Source organism: Patiria miniata, unplaced genomic scaffold, assembly GCF_015706575.1.
Source record: "Patiria miniata isolate m_02_andy unplaced genomic scaffold, ASM1570657v1 HiC_scaffold_24, whole genome shotgun sequence".
NCBI lineage: Eukaryota > Metazoa > Echinodermata > Asteroidea > Valvatida > Asterinidae > Patiria > Patiria miniata.
The window spans coordinates 14,352,537-14,373,026 of NW_024037063.1; the positions used below are offsets into that span (position 1 = coordinate 14,352,537).

The 20,490-nt window shown below is 38.9% G+C and overlaps 2 protein-coding genes across 2 annotated transcripts; both read left to right on the top strand.

The window, feature by feature from the left end:
• The first annotated feature begins 5,231 nt into the window (after nt 1–5,231).
• On the top strand, nt 5,232–16,389 carry LOC119732302 (plexin-B-like). Its single transcript, XM_038205761.1, has 16 exons — nt 5,232–6,351; nt 7,752–7,940; nt 8,328–8,453; nt 8,674–8,789; nt 8,965–9,097; nt 9,459–9,618; nt 10,452–10,548; nt 11,633–11,750; nt 12,332–12,463; nt 13,093–13,188; nt 13,432–13,537; nt 14,133–14,326; nt 14,532–14,686; nt 15,050–15,167; nt 15,889–16,025; nt 16,215–16,389. Exons 1-16 carry the CDS (start codon nt 5,233–5,235, stop codon nt 16,387–16,389), a joined length of 3,171 nt encoding a protein of 1,056 aa, XP_038061689.1. The 5' UTR covers nt 5,232.
• A 953-nt stretch (nt 16,390–17,342) lies between these two features.
• On the top strand, nt 17,343–19,610 carry LOC119732056 (plexin-B-like). The gene is made up of 4 exons (XM_038205425.1): nt 17,343–17,605; nt 18,191–18,367; nt 18,867–19,089; nt 19,378–19,610. Exons 1-4 carry the CDS (start codon nt 17,363–17,365, stop codon nt 19,413–19,415), a joined length of 681 nt encoding a protein of 226 aa, XP_038061353.1. The 5' UTR covers nt 17,343–17,362; the 3' UTR covers nt 19,416–19,610.
• Nucleotides 19,611–20,490: the final 880 nt, after the last annotated feature.

Consider the following 20,490-nt stretch of genomic DNA (forward strand, 5'->3'; position numbering starts at 1 on the left):
TGGGCAAGGGGGTGGAGGGGGACCATGTTTTGCACGAAGAAGTGTTACCTCGGCATAATTAATGCGTGACGTGATTCCTGGCGCGGACCCTGACCCCTTTCTCATGCGATTCAGACAAGTTGGTGGGGCTTAAAGAGTTCCAAGCAAAATGGCGCTGGAAAACTTCAAGGGAGGACATTACTTTTCACAATGGAAACAGGATGGTCATAAAACATTTGATGAAGTTGCAGACATTTTGAAGGAAACTGGGGTTCAAGTCGACGCGGCTCTTCAATAGCCAATTCGCAAATTTTGTCGTGAGAACTAAATGTAAGGAGCGGGGCCCAGGCAATGACTCGATCCCAAGGACGCATTAATTAACATTCCGGTGCATTGCTTAATTGCCGAACCTAAAATAAAAAAATGGTCGGTAAGACTATTGACCGTTTTGTCATTGTCATGATTTTGTAAAACAACACTCTAAAAATAAAGCAACTAACCGTTTAACGCTTTCTACAATTAAAAACAACAAAAAGTATTTTTTGTGTGTTACTTAATACCGTTTGACCGTTTTTTTTTTACAAAACTGTAAAACGAGAAAACAGTCAATGGTTCGTTTACTGTTGTTTTGTTTTTGAGGAAATCCAAAACAGTAAAACTAAATAACGGTATGTCCCGGGATTAATTTGGCCGGAGGACCAATGCGAGCGCGGAGCGCGAAGCACTTACGGCGTGGGGTCCGGGGCCCGCTTAAGGGCCCCGGGAAATTTTGGATCGTAGATGCTCTGTGGTGCAATCTGAGGCGTTTCCTGGCTACTTTCCCCTGGTTTTTTTAGCAGAAGTTTTTTAAATTATGAGGGGATATTTTGTTTCATTTGTTTCAAATACATATAGGCCTATTAGTCCAGCGGATATGTGAAAAAATTGTGCACTTTTGCATAAAAGCGTGAAACTTGGCACAGATGTTTATATTCATGCGAGAAAATGTTTTAGATGTGGAGCCATCGCAAATTTACCCTTTTAGGGGCGTGGCATCCATTTAAAAAAAGGGGGGCGGGACTTGTCGTGCCCGCAGTAAAAATGTTTTTTCCCACTTGTTACAAAAGCAGGAAACTTCACAAACACATAATTATATAGATTATTAGTGTTTTCCAGATTCGGAGCCACCACAAAAGTACCTTTTTAGGGGCGTGGCAGCCATTACAAGAAAAGGGGGGTTTAATTATTATGCCCACTTTGGAAAACATTGTGCCCATATTTCATGAACGAATAAAACGTCCCACAGACGTTAATATTCATGAGAACAAAATTTTCCAGATGTGGAGCCATCTCGAACACACCCTTTTAGGGGCGTGGCAACCATATAGGGAAAAAAGGGGGGCGGGGTTTTCATTATGCCCACCCTGGAAATATTGTTCCCACACTCATAGAGAAATGGAACTTTCCACAAACATTGACATTCATGAGAAAACAAATTCCAGATGTGGAGCCATCTCGAACACACCCTTTTAGGGGCGTGGCAACCATATCAGAAAAAGGGGGGGCGGGGTTTTCATTATGTCCACCCTGGAAATATTGTTCCCACATTCATAGAGAAATGGAACTTTTCACAGACATTGACATTCATGATAAAAACAATTCCAGATGTAGAGCCATTGCGAACACACCCTTTTAGGGGCGTGGCAGCCATATTGAAAAAAGGGGGCGGGGTTCTCATTATGCCCAACATGGGAAAAAAATGCCCACATCTCATGAAAGAATAAAGCTAATTCCCACAGATATTAATATTCAAGAGAAAAAAAAAGTCACACGTGAAGCCATCGTAAACACACCCTTTTAGGGGCGTGGCAGCCAAAGTAAAATGGGGGGGGGGGTAGTCATGATGCCCCTATAAAAGAAAGTTCTTATGTAGAGCCACAGCAAACTCATCCTTTTAGAGGTGTGAGGGGCCTACTCACTGTGCCCACAATTGCAATTTTTATATTTTGTTGTTGATTTCTTATAATGTTGATTGGCCCATAACCTATATTATTTCGTAATACAATGACTTACCCCAAAGAGCATGGGTAAGTACCGGTAGGCTAACCCGTGTTATGTTGTTCAATGTGTGTACTTGCACCTATATTATCATGCACATCTAAATTCCAGAGTGATTTCATAATTACAAATACACAGCACACAATGGCAGCCCTAAACTCTAACATTTAACATTAATGGGCCATGGAAATCCTTTTTTTACGGGGGGGGGGGGAGTGTAAAATCCCCCTACCCCTTACCCGTTGCGCTGCATTGACAGCAGATTGGGTAACAACACGATGTACTCGCCTCACAAAGTGGTGGACATGTCCACTATGACTTCACATTCAATGAATCTGTGTACCCCCACCACACAACACCTCTGTTCTCTTAAAAATGGTATATCAAGCTCTTATGAGTGTTTTTTTTTACCCCGACCAAATCCACTAAAAAAAATTATACGTTATACAGGTGCGACACTGCATATGCCTTTTGGTCTGTCAGAAAAAAAGGCAGGGGAAACAATGTATTTGAAGAAGTAACACTAGTCTTTCCAGGACTAACTGAGGTACCCCAGTTTATACCCCTAATTCAGATATTGATGCAGTTGAAAGTTTATCAATAATTCTACAAATGAAAGAACCAGTAACTGGGTTAATATAGATGAGGCCAGAATGCATAGTGTAAGAAAACAAAGGGTTTGACAACAGTAAATTCCAACTATAAAGGCGGCCCTACTCCAACACATTAAACAGCTATCTGAGGTGGATTTTATTATATGAAACGCGGTCAAAATTTTCCACGTTGTACATATTGAGTACCCCCCCCCCTTTTAAAAATGGATGCCGCACCTCTATAAGGGTAGGTTTGTGATGGCCTCACATTAAAAAAAAAAGATTTTTATGAATGTATTGTCCGAGTGGAATTTAATCCATTTATGAAAGGTAGGCACAACTTTCTTTTATAGGGGCATCATGACTACCCCCCCCCATTTTATTATGGCTGCCACGCCCCTAAAAGGGTGTGTTTACGATGGCTCCACGTGTGATTTTTATCTCGTGAGTATTAATGTCTGTGGAAATTAGCTTCATTCGTTTATGAGATGTGGGCACACTTTTCCCATGTTGGGCATAATGAGAACCCCGCCCCCCTTTTTTCAATATGGCTGCCACGCCCCTAAAAGGGTGTGTTCGCAATGGCTCTACATCTGGAATTGTTTTTATCATGAATGTCAATGTCTGTGAAAAGTTCCATTTCTCTATTAATGTGGGAACAATATTTCCAGGGTGGACATAATGAAAACCCCGCCCCCCCTTTTTCTGATATGGTTGCCACGCCCCTAAAAGGGTGTGTTCGAGATGGCTCCACATCTGGAATTTGTTTTCTCATGAATGTCAATGTTTGTGGAAAGTTCCATTTCTCTATGAGTGTGGGAACAATATTTCCAGGGTGGGCATAATGAAAACCCCGCCCCCTTTTTTCCCCTATATGGTTGCCACGCCCCTAAAAGGGTGTGTTCGAGATGGCTCCACATCTGGAATTTTTTTTCTCATGAATATAAACGTCTGTGGGACGTTTTATTTGTTCATGAAATATGGGCACAATGTTTTCCAAAGTTGGCATAATAATTAAACCCCCCCCCTTTTCTTTTAATGGCTGCCACGCCCCTAAAAAGGTACTTTTGTGGTGGCTCCGAATCTGGAAAACACTAATAATCTATATAATTATGTCTTTGTGAAGTTTCCTGCTTTTGTAACAAGTGGGAAAAACCATTTTTACTGCGGGCACGACAAGTCCCGCCCCCCTTTTTTTAAATGGATGCCACGCCCCTAAAAGGGTAAATTTGCAATGGCTCCACATCTAAAACATTTTCTCGCATGAATATAAACATCTGTGCAAAGATTCACGCTTTTATGCAAAAGTGCACAATTCATCGATATTTTGTCACATATCCGCTGGACTATATATACTCTTGCTCTTATAAAGTGTCTTCTGTATTCAAAGCTTAAAGTTGAGAAAATGCACATAATTTGTAATTGTTCCGCGCTCGGTCACATAACTCTCTTTTCCCTCCATATTTTTACATTGCAAAGGGGGGTGTTTAACAGCCAAAACACCCCCCCTGCGTACGCGCCTGGTTACATGTAATATCAACAACGAAATAAAGTAAGGCCTGACAAAATGTTATAATACTCTTGTATTTCATTTCCTGATCTGTTTATTTGTTTTTGTAATAGTTGACGTCTGCTTCGAATCGCTTGAACTTTGTTCTGTGGCCTCTTTACCCGAATCACAATACACGTACATGTATAGTACATTATTTCTTTCCTGTTTGGCAATTTCACAATTACCCAAGCCCTGCTAGTTTTTTTTAAACTTATTCATTTCCGCCTCAGTATAATAGGTCATGTAGTAGATTCAAGACTCGGGAGCGCTAGCTTTCTAAATTTGCATACCAATGCTAATATTCCAAGGGCTGCTTTCACCCTGTTGGATTTGTGCGGATGTAAGTACTCCGTGGGGTTGAAAACAAAATATTTCTTCTAGACTGGCGGGAACCGAGTACGGTGAGAATACAGGTAAGCATAGTATATTTCGAAGGCGTACAACTAGCATATTATTCATTGAATTTAGACCTATTTTATTTGATATCAGGAACTAGCAGAAAAAATTATGTGAACTATACCAGAAATTGCTTTAACCTTCATATTCATATGGCATAGATATATAGACGCATTTATCAACCAAACTTGAGTCCTCAATCCTGATTGGTCAATCCATGGCAACAACAGTGTGGTATAATACAAATGATGTATTATATTATTTTTTATTATAACATAAGACGCTACAATTTACATAATAAGCTCGCTTTTATTAGTTAGTTTGCAATGCCAATAAAAGGATTTGCAGTTACATGTCAATCGTTCTTGTCAGTCTTTATATATACACATGTGTATGGGCATGACATAAAACTTGATTGAATATAACATTATTGAATTTTTATTAAGATATATCTTATTCCACTTAATTTCTTATACTACTACATCTGATACAGACGTCCATTTAAAGAAAGTTATTATTGTTTAACAGTCTTAGAAAAAGATGACTTTGGTTGAATAAAATCTTCGTTCTTTTGTTCTTCCTTTTATTAATGCCACAGAATTCAACACAAGAACTACGGATCCTCACTCTGTCTGGTGTTTTAAATTCAGTTGAGATCAGAAAGAGATAAGAGCCATGGCAACCAGAGGCAGAGCTAAACCAATCTTGATCTTGGCATTTCATCTGCTTCTCATTGGTGGGTTAGTCCCGTCTGTTCGTATGGAGTGGAGCGGAAGAGGAACGCTTGCCAACTACGAAGTAGCCTCATTTGATAATCCTATCGAGAAAACAGTAGCGGTGACAACTCAGCTGGATCATTTTGCAGTGCACCCAGAAACGGGAGACGTTTACGTCGGCGCAGTGAATTATCTGTATAAACTGAACAAGGAGTTGAAACAGGTCACTAACATTAGCACATGCTCGGAAGACACTTGCTTGAGTTACAATAAGGTTCTGGCGTTGCATGACGGCAAGCTTATCACATGTGGCACTGAGCGTCCCTATTTAGATCAGTGCCAGTTGAGAAGTCAGGATGATCTAGAAGGTGATGGAAGCAGGAGAGGCCGAGTTGTAGCATTTGGTACGAAATCAACAGCAAGTATTATTGCACCTGTGGGTATGAACCTAAGCACTCCAAGACTGTATATCGCAAATACTTATTCTACTGAGGGAAACTATCAGGACATTCCACCTATTGCAAGACGCCAGGTTTCAAGTGGTGAAGGGTTCATGTATGCCGGTGTTCAAACAGATACAGTTCAATTCACAAGTGGCTATACAGACGGTAGCAATCCATTTCCCATCCGTTATGTCAGTGTGTTTAATTGGAAAGGGTTCACCTACTTTGCCACTTTCCAAAAGGAAGATTTGGCACCATTAAGTGCTCACGTTTCAAAACTAACTCGCCTCTGCCACAATATTAACAATGTTCGCTCTTACACAGAGATTCTCATTGAGTGTAGAGGACCCAGTGGACTGTTCAGTTTGATACAGGCTGCTCATGTTGGACCAGCAGGCCCACGTTTGGAGGAGTCATTAGCATTGGATGACAATGATCAGGTGTTATATGCTGTGTTTGCAAGGGACCAACAAGCTGGAACCAGTAATAATCCAGTTCCCACGGCAGACTCTGCACTGTGTGTTTACAAGATGAGAGACATTGAAGCTGCATTCACTGAGGCTGTCAGGGGATGTATTCAGAGTGGTGATGCCTATAAAATAGGCATATTCACGGGATCAAACTGTGGTACTCAGGTACATTATTTAATTGAGGTTTACTGCAATATTAGTTATCCCACTAGCGCGAGTGGAACACAGTCTAATGTAGTGCACCTTCGAGTGATGTGTGGGACACAAGATGCACTACATTTTCCGTGTTTCGAGTTTATCTTCAAGCAAACTTGACTCAAATTAAGATGGAACACGCACGCGTAACACAAACTTTTCAGCGGTTCTTCTATTATAAGACATAGTGCATGCAGAAGGACTGTGCGCGCATCTTAGAAATAGCGCTATACAAGAATTAGTTATTATTATGCTGTGTTTGCAAGGGACCAAGCTGGAACCAGACCTAATCCAGTTCCACAGCAGACTGGTTCACTGCATCAATTCACATGTAATACATTTTGAATTTAGAAGTGCAAATTACTGAAGAGTTAGGCCTGGTGGGGTTCGTGAGTGAGTCATGATCAGAGGAGTTCGAATCCAGCTGCTGGTCATTATGTTGTGTCCTTGGGCAAGCCACTTCACTCCCACTTGCCTCTCTCCATCCAGGAGTATAAATGGGTACCGGCATTAGCTGGGAGTAACCTGCGATGGACTAGCATCCCATCCAGGGGGAGTAGCAATATTCGTTTCATGCGTCTGAAACTGGAGATAAACGCCGGCCTGATGGGCCACACTGGCTCGTGACAGACATTACTTAGTTTACCATGTTACTAAAACCTTGAGTTTACATACTCAAACTACCTAAAGCAAGCTTTAATTGTCTTCACTGAGTCTTCTTTGGTTTATTCATGCTGACATTAACATTCATTAATTAAATTTGGATAAACTTGTTTTAAGATGGATACACTGAAATGTCAGCATAGGGGGTCAAGAAAAGGCAAGGGCTTTCATATCTCCCTCTATCCCGTCTCCTATATCACCCTTGTTGTAGTTACATTACAATAACATTAACATTATAAAACATAAAAGTACAAGGTAAGGACAAGACACTTATTACAAGACTACAATTAACAACACAATACAATGAAAAACAACAGGAGATCAGACCATAACAAAGGATTGAAGTATACAAAGTTTGTCATCAGATTGATTTTGAGTTTTTGTGTGAAAATTCATTAAGGGACGCCGACAATCTTATGGTATTATGTAAGGCTATTCCAGAATTTGATGCCGCGTTGTAATGGTCCATTTTTAAACAAAGTGGGTCGATTATGGGTTTTGAAAGAGATTACTTCGAGATGAATTTCTCGTTGAATACGAATGAACACCGGCGGAAAATAAAATGCATGAACGTATACAGGTATATAGCATCAGGTCATTCATAAGTTTAAACATATATACATTTCCCAAGATTTAGAGTGTGCGGGAACAAATGTGTGTGAATGTAGAAAATATGGAAAGGTAATTCAGTTCTGTTCATTTTCTAGGGAGGTGTCGACCCCGAGCCGTATCTCTGCAATACAGGGAACAATTACCGATATGCCACTGGGATAACTGCAGTTCCTGGCACATCAGTCGTGCATCTGCCAGGCCATTTAGCATCGTCCATTATCACCAGCACTGAACTCAACCACACCGTGGCTTTCATCGGAACAACAGAAGGGCAACTCTTGAAGGTATTTGTCACCCAAAAGTTACTGTCTGTATTAATGGCTGCTAAGTAAGATCGCGCTTTTGCGTCTTGATAAGTGATCAAATTTGTTTGCAAGCACATATAACTTTGTATGAGCAATACAGTCAATATCATACAGACAGAATACATCAGAATCTCTGTGATAAAGGGTTCGCTTTCTCTGTAGCCTGCAATCAATCATTGTGTTGATGGATTAAACTGACACCTTCCCTTCTTCACCGAAAATCAGAAATGTACAATTTTATTGCCTTTGTTAGCTTAAGGAAACGATGAAACAGATGATATACTCCAGATAAGTATACCAAAGACTGCTGTTCCGCCTTATAACTTTTTAAGGAGTACACTAATTAATGTGTATCTTATTCGACAGGTGCACGTTGAGGATGTTTCTTTTGCCAGATTGTATGAACAGGTAACACTTGATAATAATCCAGTGATGAGAGATGTCATGCTCAACGAAACAACAGCCGAGATTTATATACTTACAGAACAAAAGGTAAACAACATTCAAAAGTTAAATATTATTGAAGTAACTTTGTTTGAAACCTGCAAGTCTTAAAAGGAATGTAATAAACAAAAGAGAATTCCAGTTAAGAGTAATGGTCACCTGCAAAACTTTTAGTGTGAAACAGGCTTCATTGTCCAATTGTAATGATTTGCATACTTAGATACCTTAAATGCCTGGTCTTAAGTTAAATGTAATTATTTCTTATCAGCTGATCAAGATGCGTGCTGAGAATTGTGGTCAGTACACAACCTGTGAGATGTGTAATGGGACTGATGCAGGGAATGATGGAGACCCATACTGTGGATGGTGCACTCTGGAAAGAAGGTAAATCACATGGAATGTTGTTCTTTCTTTTAGGTTTTAGTAGAACATGCAACAATGTCAGTCCATCTTTAGTCAGTTACTGTTGGACACAAAGCTAGACTTGTTTGATGACTTATATGATTTCTTTTTACAAAGAGCTCATCGGAGTAACTGAAATCTAATTTTCCCTTCAAAGGTGTGCAAGGTACACTGAATGTCCACTGTATGATGTGTCAACACGTTGGCTTGCCTACAATGATGTGCAATGCATTGAGATAACTAATGTCACTCCAGATGACGTTTTACCGGTCACTTTCGCTGACCAACAGGTAGGCCTACAAATTCAAGTTACCAAAAACATCATAGACAGGGAATGTTTTGAAAACACTGAGTGTGCGAAGAAAAAAGTAAATGCAAAAAAGTTTGCAAAATGCATCAGCAGATAAGAATTCTGAAGAAGAGGATCCCAGACTGAGATGACCTTTATATAATTGGGATTTTGGAAAGCAGTCTCAAACATGTTATAGGGTGGGGTGCTGTGATATGTCAGTCTGCTGTTCATTAACTTTATGACAATTCCAAGCATTCCAGACTGCAGTGTTTAAGAAACAAAACTGTGAAATTAAAACATGCACAGCACATTATGAATTGTTTAATAAATAATTAATGTGATTCCCAACATCTCCCTAGATAACGTTGACAGTGCAGCAGTTACCAGATCTGCTTGATGGCGAGCATTATGTGTGTAGGTTTGGTGATCAGTTCAGCAGCCAAGCAACCAACTACAATGGAGATAGCTTCGATTGCAGGACACCACCAGCAAACAACATACCTGCAATACTCACTGGAGGTAAGGCTTGAAGAGGCAGAGCCTCATTACTTCATCAGTGGATGATGAGGGCAAGTAAAGGGGCAGAGGATGATATATTGCATACTCAAAAAGACATGTAGGTTCTTGCTGTAGTCCAACTTTGGTCACTTAGCATGCCCGTACCCAAGGTGGGGGAGGCGGGGAGGGGGTATTGCGCCAGTTATGTACGCACGACCCCCCCCCCCATATCATTAGAAATAACTACCACCGCCAGATTGTTCTATAAATGCTATAGCGGTCAGATAGGTTCAGTGTCTTTGTTATGGAAATTATACTTGAAAGCAATAATTTAGCAAACTTCCCTTTAATAGCCAGGGTAGGCAGCTAGCGAGTAGCTCGCGCAAAAGTTAAGCTTTCAACACGCACTTCATGTTATGAAAATCTCGTCAAATTATGTTACCACACTGGACAAACGAACACACCATGAACTACACGTGCATACATTTGAAAGTTGCTTAGCATTGGAATCGGTTGTTTGTGTCCGTCCCCACTACTCCAGTAATTTTGGAAGCAAAACAATAGCCTTTCATATATTAAATTGAAGAGTAACAGTTACTATGCCCTTTGTTTATTTAGTGAAAATTGTGAGTGAATCTTTCTATGAAAGGAACGAGAAAAGAACTGTTTGCTCGAGATCTTTCATCTCCAGTGAATGCCCATCAGTTCAGAAATTAAGAACAGTTATATCGTTCATCGTAAGACATTCATCATAAAACAAAATAATTGCAGCAATTGCATTTTAGTTTCACATTAATAACGCTACTATTTTAGCTATACCTTTTTGTGATACGTATTGTTTATTTACTCAAAAGATCACGTGAACGTTTCTCTGAGCGTTATGTCTACAGAGACAGATAAGGACTTTGTTCATAAAGACATCATTTTCTACGAATGTGACATCCACAAAACGTAAGTAGCCGCATTCCTTGGAATTTGGTATAGCGCCCTCTAGAGTAGACATTTGATGTCTATAGTGGTCTTATTTGATGATATTAACCCCGTGTGTGTGTTTATAACAAATGTGAAAGAACATTTTTTTTTCAAAAAGTAATGTTTTGACCAAACATTTGCACAAAATGTTATAAAGTGCTGTCTTTTGTTCACCGCATCGTAACCAAATGACTTCACATTAAAGATAACCGGCCACCAGTATTCCTACCAAATTTAAGAAAATCGGCGAATGAACATGGAAATTAGGGTTGGGAACAATGTGCCTCCCTCGATCGGTCCAGAGAAAAACCGATAATAACCCGGTCCAGACAGGGTAAATTTACATTTCTTTCCTAATTGTGTATTTGGCACACAAATCAGATGATTTCACGGCTTATCCTCCTTTTCAAAAGTGAGAGGCGGGACATATCCTCCTTATCACCAATGGGATTTACTACCGTGCTTATTTTGTAACAAAAAAGAAAAGGAGACCCCAATAGCAGGACCAATTTGTTAATGAAGTTCTGCGTGTAGCACTTTCAAAATCTAGGATATAAAAGCCATATTCATAAACTTTATTTTAGTACAAACATCTTTCAAATCACTTATGTACTTTTTAAGTTACGGAATATTAAACACAACCACCGTTTTAAAGTTCTGTCCACAGGTAACAAAAGGTCAGTGTTTTTAGCAAAACGAAAACATTTCACATAGGGATGTTGTGTATTGTTTTCGTTTTGCTGAAAGAACATTTTTTTTGTGATCCATGGACAGAACTTTAAAACGGCGGTCGTGTTTAAAATTCCGTAACTTAAAAGGTACAAGAGTGATTTGAATGATTCTTGTACTAAAAGAAAGATTATTAATTGGGCTTTAATATCCTAGATTTTAAAAGTTCTTAATGTAGAACTTCATTAACAAATTGGTCCTGCCATTTGAGTTTCCTTTGTTTGTAACCACCCTGTAGTATACTTATTCTAAAAGGGTATGACCCTACATTACGAAAAGTGAATGATTCAGTGAAACTCACTAATAATCTTATCTGTTTGTCTTTTAATTTCAGATGTGTATCTTGTGTTGGAAGTGACTGGGCCTGTAATTGGTGTTTGTTTGACAACAGATGTACTCATGATAATTCCCACTGCTCCAAACCAAATGAGATCTTTGTAACCGGACAAAATGTAAGTATACCTGATGTTTTGCGTATCTTTAGGTAAAATGCGTTTGCAACATGCAGCAACATGAAAGTCACTTTGACAAAACTGATTATTTCATGTCAAGGAAGAGCAAACTATAGCCTTTTTGTACACATTCAGGGGCAGCGGAACGCTTTTCAAACTGGGGGGCAACACCAAAAAAGGGTGTCACTTGCTTAGAAAAAGGGGCACCTCCCGTCGGTGTAAAAGTGGAGGAAAAGAATATGGTCCCGTTTATTTCGCTATAAAAACTATGACGAAGAACAAATTATGAATACGTTGTCCATCTTGCTTTTTGTGTTTCTTTTACCTAGTTATGTGGAGAGACATTTGTTTTATCGCGAGAGGGGCACTGTTGCTATTGATGGGAAGTTCAGCGACCATTCGCGTGAAAAGCACTATTATTTTTTAGGGGCCAGTTTTCCATCTTGAGAAGGGGCACAATTTGAATGTTGCGAGCGGGGCAATAAATATGTATATACTTTGATGCGATACTCTGAAATATAATTTTATACACTTTCATTGCTGTTATATCGATATTAGGACTATCACACTGTTTTTTCCAGAGCCACGGAACGTCTATGGAAGGTCCTGACGCATGTCCCCAGCTCCAACAACAAAACGATGAAGTGCTGATCCCTAGTGGCATGAACAGAAAAGTAACTGTTGACGTGCGAAATTTGCCACGTCAAGCACTGGTCAGTTGGTTTTTTGTCTTCTTAGTTAATAACCAAATCTCATCATATGTTGATCCTACATCAGTAGCGATTACCGCTGGGCGAGTACTCGAGTACTCGTGATCAATTTATGCTACTCGTTGCGCTACTCGTGGGTTTTCAATAAATTATTCGATTACTTGTACCGGCCGAGTACTAATAAATACTCGCGAGTAGTGACTTGTTTGTGAGAACCGATTAAGTTAAGGAACGACGAGTAATGACTTTCACTAGCGCTTTCAATGACACACCTGTTTTTCTTCCTCCGAACGATATAAAAATACTATGTACAAGCATCCTATAATGGACACTCGACAGTTATATGTCACTTAATCCTGTTCAAGAAAGACGACAATGGTTCAACGTGCTAAGACCTTTGAGTGAGCCACACGTCACGATTGTTACAATTGTATATAAATACATGTATAGCCAGAATAGGAATATTCAATGTTATTGTTGCTGCTTATAGGATGCTTGTCTTCTTCATTGATTCTCCTCACTTAATTCTTCTATGGGTGCTTTTTCGTTCATATATACACAGTCTAACTGGTACAAGTTGGAGTTGCTTCACCCTATTTTATTTCATCCTTGCATAACACTTTCTTTTTCAGATATCCAGATACCAATGTAGTCTTGACATTGAGGGAATGGATCAGTACGTAGATGCAACCCGAGAGGATGCCACTGTGACCTGTTACCTAAAATCAGTGAGCAGTGCATTTTACCGATGACTTTTACCAATGAGTTGACCCATATTGGCAGTCTTTTGAATTTTTGCTGGTAGATAATTGAGACGTACGTGCCTATTGTGACCATCATTTTTGTCTCTGTTCCGATTGCTAGCTTATTTGGTATAAATTCCTATCACATTTTTTAAACTTCTGTTTAAGTAATAATCCAATAATCTCAAATACTGTTCGTCTCATGGGGTATTTTTGATACATCCACAGGTTAAATATTCGACTAGTCAGCAGGAGTTGAACGTAACACTGTCATTGTGGTGGACAGACATGAATAACAACATACACCGTCTAGATGACAGACATGTGTTCAAAGGTCAGTTTAAAGGTCTTTGTTATGTAGTTTATGGCATATTGGGTCATCAAGGTTTGGCTGTTCAACTCGGCTATGAAGCACATAAAACGATAAATATAATTTGTTTGTTCGTGATTTTATATTCCGTATAATATGTTCCGTGGACACGTTTGGTCTAACGGTGGAGCACAGGATTCATGATCAAGAGGTTGTGAGTTCAAGCCCCATCATGGCCATGCGTGTTGTACCCTTGAGTAAGGTGCTTTACCTCAATTACTCCTCTCAACCCAGGTGTTAAATGGGTACCGGCATTATTCAATGCTGGGAAGGTAACAGACTCGCTGTGGAGGAGGTGTGGCGATCCCCCCACAGCAGCATATGAGTCTTGCCCAATCGCTAAAGAGAGATGGGCACTCCGTTCCTGTGAAAACAGGTTCGTTCCTTTACCTTTTACCTTTATTACCAAACACAAGCAAATATGGAATCAACTGATCCGAAGCTGGTAATCAATATAAATGTAATGAAAGACAGTTAGGAGCTTCGTGATTTCAGAATATTCCAGCTTTAGGAAATATGAAATACCATTTAATGCAGACACCTGGTTGTGTCATTCTAGTGACTCTTTACAAGTGTGAGGTCTTGCGTCCTGACTGTAGCCGTTGCGTTTCTAACGAAACTACCCGTGCAGAGCTGGGATGCATGTGGTGTGGGGATACCTGTGGGGTATGGGATAGCGCTGCATGTTTGTCGACTGTTCAGAGTGTCTCAATGGATAATACCATCAACTGCCCCGATCCAGTTATATATGAGGTATGAGAAGTCGGACATTTTCACTGTAATTGAATAAATACATACATCACGATCTTCTGTCTTAAGTGGTATCCGGCATGCTTGATACCAGACCTTTTTAGAGGACGGACATCATGATTAGAACATTTTAAGCAATTGCATTTTAAACTCAATTAAAATGTGTGAACATGTTAACTAGGGAATTCTGGACTTAACGTTGTTACAGGTGCACCCATTGTTTGGACCTGATGAAGGCAATACGATAATTACTGTGATGGGCACGAATATGGGACGACGATTCAGTGACGTGCAAGAGGTCAGTGTTGGCGGCCAGACCTGTGACCTATATGGATTGGAGAGCTACTACCAAACCGGCGCCAGGTAATTTAATGCACATCACATTGAATAATAATAAACCTCACATTAAATTGTAATAAACCTCTTTTAATAGAAACAGGTACATTTACTTGCACATCAAAGCACCAACATAAATGATAAGGAGGAGCAATTTGACAAAAAAGTCTCAATACCAAAGCATTTTTGTACCTAAAATAATATTCTTCCATCTTATTTTGAAAGAATAATTCTTTCAATATAAGATCGAAGAATGTTATTTTCGGCACAGTCTGTAACACTTCAAAGGCAGATGACAACTTTGGTTTATGCAAATTATACTTTTATTAATCATTCAAAATACGCTGTGGTCATTTTGGGGTTATTCTGATGCTATTTTTTAACTTACAGTGTGAAATGTAAGACTAGACCTAGTTATGATGCAAGACCGCAGCTACTTCGAATGAGTCTTACTGGCGCAAATGGTGCATCGCAGTTAAGCCATGGATATGTTACGTTCCAGTACAAGGTACCCCTCTATAAATCTCACCACAAGTTTGGTGTTATTTTTTTTTTTGGGGGGGGGGAATATTAAAGCATCCATGCAAATAATTTGTTTTATGCAACTCTTGAAAAGCACCTTTGTATCCCATTTAACCTCATTTGCAATTTTCATTTTGCCATTTGCAATGTTTTTTTGTGTGCCTCTTTGGTTTTTAAGCTAATGCGAATTTCCATAAAAAGGGGAAAAGTGTGATGTCATTTCAGGCAGAAACCTTACAGCTATTTCAGCTCAAAAAGTTGCCAGAGTTTGGGAAATTTTTTGTTGTAAATTTTGTTCTCTTTGGTGATTCGTAGTTGTGTTAAGACATAGCAGTTAAGTGGATGAGCAAACTTTTCCCTTAAATTTATGTTTTCAGTGAACACATTTTGGGATTCACAATTTGAACAGAAATCACCTAAAATGAACAGTGTCTTCCTGAAATGACATCACAGCAACAACGCCCTCAGTTGTCCGAAAAGCATGGACAATTTTAAATGTTTTAAGAAGTCTACTTTTCAATAAAATTTACCAAAATAGTTTTCACACATTTTAAGAGGAGTAGAAAGTTACCGTACACAACATGTGTTCCTAAGAACAATTCATCTCATTGCCCTTTAAGCAGATATTAAGTTTTATGATCGTGCAAGCTTAAAATTATTTCTTATTAATTATTTATAAATTCAACTTATTTTTCACTTTCATTCAGGACCCAGTATTAGCTGATTTTAGCCCGAAGATTGGCCCACAATCCGGCGGGACACGGGTGACAATCTCCGGTGAATCCCTTGATACCGGCAGAAATATTTATGTTTCCATCGGCAGTACACCTTGCTTGTTCGACAGGTATCGTGCCAGACGTCGGTGACTTTTGGGTTTCATAGAAATAAATATCTTGATAATATCTTACATTTCCTTAAGCCTTGCTCGCCATTACAAAACGCACAATGTTGTATGTTAGAATATTTGTAATTAAAACAACAATTTTGATTCCAATGTCCATCTTGTGTGAATTAATAATCCATTTCCAACCAGGTCCCAGGTTAATGACAACAGCGTTATCTGCCAAACATCAGGGGTCAACCAACTTGGTTCCTGGTCACTGTACATATTCTTTGACGGTGCCGTTCGGTTTTCTCAAGGGCAGTTTAGTTATACCCAAGATCCAACGGTGGAGGAAATCGAGCCTTCAACCAGCATCTTGGCGTAAGTCAAATGGAGTTATAATGGTTGTTATAGAATTATATAGGTGTTGATTAAGCGTCTTGCAGGAAAACACAAAGTTGTCGTGCTAAAAAGCCTTGAGAGAGGTGTCTCGAATCTTATGTTGTCATATTGACAAGATACTTTATCACATAGTCTGTATTGACTGATTTAATGACAGACCATCTTCCAAAGGATTATAATTCTTTTAAGTGAACATAATCGCTTTACACTCGCAAACTTTCCAGATGTTCAGCTGATGGCTTGATTAGGTTTCTGTAGGCAAAAGCGGCGAGAAAGTCATGCTTAAAGCATTTACTAATTATTCATTTACGATAATGTAAATGTTGATTTTGTGGCTTAGCCTTATCTTGGGATTTGCAGTAGTACCAAGCACTTCAAGATTATTTTCCTGTACTCCATTTTTTTTATGTCGCTCTCCCTTCCCTCCGACTGAAGTCGTTCCATCTTCTGCTTTATCATATGTCTTATTTTCTCCTACTTTGTGAACATTTCCTAACCACATTTATGTCAGTGAGAAGAATTTTCATTTTATTTAGGGGTGGGCGAAAGCTTGAAGTCAGGGGATCTGGTTTCTCTATCATACAACGACCTCAGATAATAGTTACCCTACAAAGCAACCAACAGGAATTTATTGAGGTAAGATATGAGCAAAAGACAAAATACATAAGTCACAAATTCGTGAACAGAACATTGCCAATCACAAAAAATGCAAAAAAAACCAAAAAAACAAAAAAACACAGCACTCTCTTATTCATTCTCCAAACCCATGCATCTAAAGTTTCAAATTTTGTTTCAAAGATAACGTGTAAGTTCTACATTCGAGCTTTTTTTTCAAATTCAATGAGTTTTTTTATTAATTTGATACTTGTTGTTTTTGTTGTTTTAATACTTATAAATATTTCTTTGTGTATATCTTAACTTATTTTCAGGATTGCAGCATAGAAAGTGACGAAGTCATGTACTGCATCTCACCAAGCATTGCTCTTCCAAGCCATTTACTTTCTAACGATGCCTTTTTGAACACCTCTACGGGCTTCATCCTTGACGGTGTGACGGCCCTTCGTGCCTGGTGTTCGGATCCTAGTTTCTGTACATTGCTAGAGTATCATCAGAATCCTCGATATTTCGCTTTTGACGATCCGGTGTATAAATATGAAGATGGGATTGCTCACAAGGATGGAGACACTTTGCTTCTTCGTGTAAGTTTGGAATTCGGAGTCACAGAATTATGGATGTATGACTTTTTAATTGAAGCCTTTGGGTCTTTCATTGTAGGTGTCTTGGGTATGTCTTTTATGTGTCAATGGGATTATACCGTGTTATTATGGACAATCAAGTATTGTTCGGCCTTCTTTATACCAGTTGATATATAACAAAAGGCCTACGATGTGTTTAAAATTTCTCAGTAAATACACTGTTATTTCGGTTGTATAAAATCAAACGGTTGTGTACTATATGAACCTAGCAACCCGTTGTGTAAACTGTTGTTTACACAACTTGTGTAAAATATTGCACAACTTGTTCAATTTTTTTACACAACTGGTTGCTAGGTTCATATAGTACACAACCGAAATAACAGTGTATGACCATTGGGAGGAATGAACATTGAAAAACATTGATAGGCACGATGAGCAATGAAGCGAAAAGGGATTTTTTTCAGACAACACCATTCCACTGAATAGAGCTGAGTCGATAACAACTTGATCAGAATTAAGAATGTGACAAATTATTAAAATGATTGGTACATTTTCATGTTCATTTCTCTGTTGTTTTTTTCTGAACAGGGAGACCTCCTTGATCTTGCAATAACCGCAAAGGAAATCACCGTTTACATCGGACCCGACGTTTGTGCCAATGTTACTCGTTCCAGGAAATTGTTGGGCTGCGTACTGCCGCAAACACAACCTGAAGCGGGCGATAATCTGGGCAAGAAAACTGACAAAAATCTCCCGTTTGTTCGGGTGAGAATTATTCTGTTATTATAATGGAAGTAGATCGCCCATTGTATAGCGGTCAGAGCAGAAAACAATCATGCGAAATTGTATTTCTTTTAAGTGCTGGTTATCCAATGATAATATCGATGTGACTTATTTGATGCCCCGGGTAATACCAAACTGTTTGTCAAATTTTTAAAATGGGAATTATTAGCTAATTGTGGCAAGATTTGGGCACTTTAAAAAAAGATTAATAGGGCTTGGCGATTTCCCCAAACCCTTGTGTAATAAATATAGATAAACGACTATAAAACGAGAGGAGTTATAGGACCATGTTCTCATGTTATGAATCGCTATTCAAAGTTTGTTTCAAAGGTTTTCAGAACATTATGAAAAAAACCCATAATATATCCAAAAACAATCGTCACTCAGGAAATAAACTCCATCATAATCTCAAGACTTATTTTCCAGTGCACACACACACCTTTTGATATAAAACAAAAATATTTGAATTGTTCTCGTGCAGGTGTTTCATGGCACACACCTGGCTTTTGATATCGGCTACATCCGCTACCCTAGTACATCCATCACCGTTCTCGTGTGTGTAGTCAGTGTGGTGGTCCTCCTGATCTTTGTCATTGTCGCCATAGTGATTTACAGGAAAGCCAAGTCGGCTAGAAAAGAAGTTGAGGAGCGACGAACTGACCTGATCATGAAGAAGATTGAAAAGACTGAGGATATGATGGCAGGTTGGTAAAGTTCTGGTCATACATTTTCTTGTAAACTCTCTACAAAAGTGTAGATTATTTGATAACATTTGATTAACCAACCTATCATAGTCACTTAATCTCTTATTTTGTGAATTATATACGGAAACATAATTACTCATCTTTTCAGTACTCCTTTCGTTTCTGTGTAATTACTTCGGATTTTGTTTGTGTAGTTACTATTATTGCAAAGTCTTTTTTATCATTTTCATAATGTTGAAACAGTGGAGATCATTCAAGGTTTGCTTCTTATACTTTTATTTTCCCCAGCATCTGGAGTCGTTGGGGTGCAACAATCGGAGATGTAAGACATGATGCCGAGTCTTCGTTATTGAATGGAGGATAAGCTTATTATCTGTACTAAAAAAATATATCATCTTGCAATTGCAAAGTTGTACCTGGTATCCCGTTTTGTTTTGGAAAAAGTGTCCTTGTCTGAATTTCGAGACTGACAAGAGACACTTTACAGAAACTATTTCTGAAGACTTTTCGGGCATTCTGTGTTTTTAATCATAGGATAGACACATATTGTATGAAAGATTTTTTTTTAAGCAGAATGACACTTCAACTTATTCCATTATGCTCCCAATTGCCATTCAATCATTTAAAGTAGCAGAAAATAAGTCAGTAAGATACTGTGATCATGCAGAAATTACCGTTTTGTATTTTTTTTTATTGTAAATTTGATTTACAGAAACTATTTCTGAAGACGTGCTTTAATCATAAGTATAGACACAAACAGTAGGCCTATATGAAAGAATTGTTGGTTTTTTTTTTAAATCAGAATGGCACTTAATTCAACTTATTTCATCATGCTCCCAAAAACTTGCCATTCAAATCATTTAAAGCAGTAGAAAGTAAGTCACGAAGATACTGTGATGCAGAAATGACCGTTCTTTAATTGTAATTTTGATTTTTCTCGATAGTTAACTTGATTGTTTACAATGTCGTCCAAAAACCCACATTGTTCTATCGTTCCGGAACTAGGGCCAAGTTCGGGCAAGGACCATTAGTCGACTAGTGGTTGATTTGTGACGTACCTTACGCCTGCGCACTGATAGCAAAGTGCGAACGTCTCTAGTCAAACGCTGGTCAAAATGTCATCGCAAAACTTCTGGATCCTGGCTCTCTGCTTGCGTTATAAATGCGCGCGGCTATTGGTTACCATCGAAGCAACCAACCCCAGTAGGCTGGTTCCAAATATATAGTCGACTAGCGTAGTCAACCACCGTCGACTAGACAGAGTTCGGGCAAACATTAGTTAACCATTGGTCAACTATAGTCCTTGCGCGAACTTGGCCTTGGTTGTTTGTCATGAGCATGGCTTTTAAACTAGCAATGTTTTGTATATTCCTATTGCATTATTACTCAGTTTATTATAGA

Coding starts and splice junctions, on each gene's coding strand:
- LOC119732302 (XM_038205761.1), top strand. CDS start 5,233: ATGGCAACCAGAGGCAGAGCTAAACCAATCTTGATCTTGGCATTTCAT. Junction 6,352..7,751: donor GATCAAACTGTGGTACTCAG/GTACATTATTTA, acceptor TTCATTTTCTAG/GGAGGTGTCGACCCCGAGCC. Junction 9,098..9,458: donor TCACTTTCGCTGACCAACAG/GTAGGCCTACAA, acceptor ACATCTCCCTAG/ATAACGTTGACAGTGCAGCA.
- LOC119732056 (XM_038205425.1), top strand. CDS start 17,363: ATGTACTGCATCTCACCAAGCATTGCTCTTCCAAGCCATTTACTTTCT. Junction 18,368..18,866: donor AAAATCTCCCGTTTGTTCGG/GTGAGAATTATT, acceptor GTTCTCGTGCAG/GTGTTTCATGGCACACACCT. Junction 19,090..19,377: donor GACTGAGGATATGATGGCAG/GTTGGTAAAGTT, acceptor TATTTTCCCCAG/CATCTGGAGTCGTTGGGGTG.